The sequence below is a fragment of the Eimeria tenella genome, genomic scaffold (genome assembly GCF_000499545.2).
Source record: "Eimeria tenella Houghton genomic scaffold, Eth_scaff735, whole genome shotgun sequence".
NCBI lineage: Eukaryota > Apicomplexa > Conoidasida > Eucoccidiorida > Eimeriidae > Eimeria > Eimeria tenella.
Window position 1 is genome coordinate 1 of NW_013545853.1, and position 5,144 is coordinate 5,144.

The window sequence follows — 5,144 nt, forward strand, 5'->3', positions numbered from 1 at the left end:
TGCGGCTGCCGCTGGCGATCATGACCTCGGGGGACACGCACGCGGCGACGGCGGCGCTGCTGGAGGCCAACGACTTCTTCGGACTCGACAGAGAAGAAGTGCATTTGCTGCAGCAGCAAAAGGTGCCCGCGCTGGCCGACATGCAGGCCCGACTCGCCACCTGCCCCCGCGACCGCTTCCAGCTCGAGCTGAAGCCCCACGGCCACGGCGACGTCCACTCGCTGCTGCTGCGCTCCGGCCTCCTCAGCAGCTGGCAGCAAAAGGGAATCCGCTGGGTCACTTTGCTGCAGGACACGAACGCCGCAGTCATGCGCGTCCTCGCGGCCGTCATCGGCGTTTCCAAGCAAAGGGGGCTCGCCATGAACTCCATCGCCGTCCCCAGGTGCGCCGCGGCCACCCCGCAGCCAGCGAGCTGCCGCGGCTGCAGCTGCTGCAGCAACTGCGGCAAATGCAACGGCTGCAGCAAATGCAGTCGCTGCAGCAAATGCAATAAATGCAGCAACTGCAGTAGCTGCAAATTTAAGCACAAAGGCAGCCGGGCTGCGCTCGGAAACCCGCGCGCGAAACCCCGGGCGGAAACCTGCAAACTTGAATTGCAAGTGCAAGTGCAAGTGCAAATGCGAACACAACCGCCCGATCCAACTCACCCGAAAAAGCTCGAGGACTGAATAAACGATAAATTAAACGCAACAGCAAAAAGCCAACGCGGCGAACTCATGTTCGCGAACTCTTCAGTTCCAGTGTCTTGCACGTTTTCCTGCTGCTGCTCCTTGAACGAATGCGAAAGTGGGAAAGCTGCGCGATTGAGTCCATGATCAACCATTAATTGTTCAGCAATTCGCGCATTATTATTAATTCCCACTTTCTCTTTTTGTTTTGTCGCTGCAGGAGGCCGGGGGAAGCTGTTGGCAGCATTTGCCGCCTCGTTTCGGCAAACCGCGAGCTGACTCTCAACGTGGAATACAACGTGCTGGACACTCTCTTGAAGGTATTCTTCTTTCCGCATTAATATGGCGACAAAAACACGAAAAGGAGATCTAGAAGCCACTTGAGATCGCATGCAAAAGCCCGGATCCGAGTAGCTGTCCGTGCGGATTTCGCGGCTTTCTTTTCTGCTTCTTCCCTTGTTTTTTGCGCATTGACTTCCCTCAGAGATGTCTGCAATGTTTGCATCTTTCTTGCCAATTAATTCTGATCTTTTCTACCTGCTTTCCCTTCTTGAAGTCTGCGTCCTGCTGCAGTTTCGGCGCCCTGACGCTGGCGCTGCTGCAGCAAAGCTGCAGCAAACTGCAGCCTTGCTGCTGTTCGCTGCAGCAACTGCAGCGCTGCGGGAAAGAAGTTCAGCTTTGTTTTTTAATTCAATTTTGCTTTTGTAGGCCACGGGAAAAGGCGGAGACAAAGCGGGACCTGAAGGCTATTCACTTCTTCCCGGAAACACCAACGCGATTGTGCTGAGTCTGGAGCCTTACTTGAAGGCTCTGGAGAGCTCGGGGGGTCTTGTGCCGGAGTTCATAAATCCCAAATTTAAAGTAAATGAATTTCCTTGAAGTAAATTAATTTTTTAATTAAATTAATTTCAAATCGAAAACTAAATAAAACCCTTTCTGCATGCACGCAGCTCTCTGCGCCTCCACGCCGTCCAGCCGGAGCCACTGAAACCCTTTCGCAGCTTTTTTGAATGCACCTTGTGCTGCTGCTGCTGCTGCATTTGCTTTAATTAGTTGTGCTGCTGCTGCTGCTGCTGCTGCTGCATTTACTTTGATTAGTTGTGCTGCTGGGGGCCTCTTATTGTGCTGCTTTTTGTGTTTGGACTTTCAGGATGAAACGAAAACTTCCTTCAAGTCCCCCGCCCGACTCGAAAGTATGATGCAGGACTTGCCTCTGCAGCTGTCGCCTGAAGACAAGGTGGGCTTTTATTCTCTTCTTTGTTTTCATTTATTTTCACTCTTATTTTAATTCTTTGTGTTATTTCTTTATTTTCGCCATTCATTTTAATTCTTTATTTCATTATTTATTTTGATTTTATTTTTAATTCTTAATTTTAATTTTTAACTTCATTTTGATTTTGGCTGCCTTTCCACGGTCTTGCTGCGGCAGTTGATTTCCAGTTTCCTCGTTGGGCTCTTGGCTGAACTAAAGCCCGAAGTTGCATGCAAAAGCCCCTTCACTATTCACCTACTTTTTATTCATTATTATTAATTTATTAATTTATTTGTTGTTTATTATTTAATTAAATGTCGATTCAGGTCGGCTTCGTGGAGCTCCCCCGCTGGTGCTGCTTCAGCCCGGTCAAGAACTCCGTCGAAGACGCGCGCAAGAAAGCCGCGAGCGATTTGCCGCCGGAGTCGGCGCTGAGTGGCGAGGCGGATTTGTACTACCAGAACGCGCAGTGGATGAAGCTGGCAGTGGCCTGCAGCAGCAGCAGCAGCAGCAGCAGCGGCGGCAGCAGCAGCGGCTCCGTGGTCATTGCGGAGCCCAAGCCCGTTTGCTTCGGAGGCGTTAAGTACCAAATGGGCCCCAAAATTGTCCTGTGTCCTTCCTGGGCGATTTCGCTGCTGCAGATGAAGGAGAAGCTGCAGGGCGCCAACGTGCAGATTCAGCAAGAGTCCGTCTGGGTTTCGGGAGCTTCCGGGGCTCCTTTTGGTTTCTTTCGCTTTATTTAAACTTCGTTTTGTTTTATTTTCCTTTTTAATTCCATTTCGCATGCAAACTGCCACAAAAAGTGCAGCTTTCCCGACTGGAAACGCGCCGCGCAGCTCTTTGCAGATTGCGCTGCGGTGTATCTGCTGCTCAGCTCGGCGCTGGTCATTTCTGGAGATGTCAGAATTCACAATTTGGAATTAGACGGCGCTTTGCTGCTGAAGGCGGACCCTGGTGAGTCAGTTCTTTTCATTTCTTTTTATTTTCATTTCTTTTCGTTCGTTCTTCTCTTTTTCATCTTCCACTTCCAAAGTTCAGGTTTTGGCGGGCGGTGCGCGGCAGCAGTATCCCTAAGGCTGTCTAGGCTGGCCACTTCAGAGGCTTCTCTCTCTTGCTGCTGTTGCTGCTACTGCTACTGCAGCAGCAGCTGCTGCTGTTGTTGCTGCTACTGCTACTTCTGCCGCAGCAGCTGCTGCTGTTGCTGCGGCAGCTACTGCTACTGTTGCTGCGGGTGCCACTGCTGCTGCGGGCGCTTCTGCCACTGCCGCTGCGGGAGCTACACTGCCGCCGCTGCTTCTACTGCTATTGCTGCTGCTGCTGCTGCTGCAGGGGCGTCGCTGGTGGTGGAGAGTTTGTCAGTGCGCAACGCGGGGTGGGCGTTTGAGCCGCTTTCTGATGCTGCTGCTGCTGCTGCTGCTCCCGTGGAGGCGCTGCGGGGCTTTTCAGTGCTGCGGAAAGAAGCAAAGGAAGTTCATGTCAAGAGTGGGACTGAAGTGATTCGGGAGTGACGCGCGCAGCGCGTCTGCTGCTGCTGCTGCTGCTGCTGCTGCTGCTGCTGCTGGGGCGGCGCCGCCATTTTATTTTTGTTCAGCGTGGCGACGGCGCCGCCGCAAAGTCGCAACTGCGACAGCAGCAGCAGCGGGCGGCGAGGCCGCCGGAAGCTGCTGCAGCAAGAAGCAAAAGGCGCAGCGCGAGCGCAGCAAGAAGAGCAGCAGCAGCAGCAGCAGCTGCTGCTGCTGCTGCTGCTGCTGCTGCTTTCTTTGTTTCTGTAGTTGCCGATCCCTCCAAGCCAGGGGGCTTCTTGCTGCTGCCTCCAGCAGACACAGGTCACTGAGGGAAAGTTTGCACTTCTGCCAAGTCCGCAGAAACCAACAAATGTTAATTCAAATGTCTTGAGACCTTCGTGCTGCAGCAGCAGGCGAGAAGTCCAGCTGCAGCAAAAGCCAGATTCGCCCGCAAGCCGCAGCAGCAGCAGCACCAGTAGCAGCTCACCTGCAGCACAACTGTCTTCCTCGCAGCCAGCGCTTCGAACTGAGCAGCAGCAGCAGGTCACCAGAAGCAGCAGGAAAGGTCAGCGTTAGCAGCAGAAGCAGCAGCAGCACCAGCACCAGCAGCAGATCAGTTGGGCGCACTTAGGCGCAGTTAGGCAGCTTTGCAGAATTAGGCAAAGACCCGCGAGGCAGCAGCGAGGGAAGCTGCTTGGGGAGCAGCAGCAGCAGCTCACCTTCACGAGGTAAGCAGCAAACTCCTTCTTGGTCTTTTGAAACGAAGAGCCCTCGCGCCCGCCCTCGCGCAGCAGCTGCTCGAGAGAACCCCCCAGCCGCACATTTGCTGCTGCAGGTGCAGCAAGGGGCGTTTCTTTCGCGGGCTGCGCGGGGGGCCCGACTGCAGCGGGGACGGGCCGGAGCGGAAATGCAGAAAAAGTTGAACGCGAAAGAAGCAGCGAAGTGCTGCTGCTGGCGCTTACGGACGGGCCCGAAGTCGTTTGGCATCAAGTCTGACGCAAAACGAAGTCAAATGCTGCTTTTTTGACCGAGATTCCTTCAGTTTCTCACCGAGAACTTCCGGGTGCCGCGGCTCGTAGTGCAACTCCGAACCTGCAATTTTCGCGTCGCCCGCAGCTCCGGCGGCCGTCGCAGCGGCCAAAACGCAAAAACAAACAAGAATTGTCATTTCCTAAAAGTTCTGCACTCGCCTTTCTCCGGAAACTTGCAAATAAAGTGCAGATCGGCGCCGCAGCGCCGCCCCTTCACGCGCATCTGAGGTGTATGTGCAGCTCGCGCGGCCGGCGGAAACCCGAGGCTCTACGCCTTTCTAGATGATGTTTCCGACTTCTTTTTTTCCGCGTTTCCGCGAATTTGAATTTACTTCATCTGGTTGTGCTGGCGACTGAGAGGATCGCTGGGCACTCGCGACTGACGCAGTTTAGTGCAAATCCGTGGAGCTCTACTGTGCCTGTCTTCCCGCGGGACTGCTTTCTCGCCTTTCCAGGATTTAATTCGAGACAGAAGTACTTTAACTCTCTAATTCAAGACAAAAGCACTTTAGTTCTCTTCTGCAAAGCAAAAATGCCGCATGTTCCACTTGACGTGTTTGTCCCGACGACAAATAAACAAACAAGTCTATTTACAAGCCCCTTCAACACAGAGGACAAACCAGAAGAAGGGGCCAAACGATGGTCTGGGGCGCAAAGCAAATCCCGTCCCAGGCGGGGGCCCCCGGGG

At 53.8% G+C, this 5,144-nt stretch overlaps 2 protein-coding genes across 2 annotated transcripts; one reads left to right on the plus strand and one right to left on the minus strand.

The window, feature by feature from the left end:
- Nucleotides 1-20: 20 nt before the first annotated feature.
- On the plus strand, nt 21-3,428 carry ETH_00022135 (UDP-N-acetylglucosamine pyrophosphorylase, putative; the record flags this gene model as incomplete). The annotated part of the gene is made up of 7 exons (XM_013380587.1): nt 21-382; nt 889-988; nt 1,377-1,529; nt 1,819-1,905; nt 2,247-2,605; nt 2,795-2,874; nt 3,250-3,428. 7 exons carry the CDS (start codon nt 21-23, stop codon nt 3,426-3,428), a joined length of 1,320 nt encoding a protein of 439 aa, XP_013236041.1.
- Nucleotides 3,429-3,497: 69 nt separating this feature from the next.
- Nucleotides 3,498-4,593, minus strand: ETH_00022140 (uncharacterized protein; the record flags this gene model as incomplete). The annotated part of the gene is made up of 4 exons (XM_013380588.1): nt 3,498-3,770; nt 3,913-3,951; nt 4,145-4,305; nt 4,476-4,593. The coding sequence occupies 4 exons, from the start codon at nt 4,591-4,593 to the stop codon at nt 3,498-3,500; spliced, it is 591 nt and encodes a 196-aa protein (XP_013236042.1).
- Nucleotides 4,594-5,144: the final 551 nt, after the last annotated feature.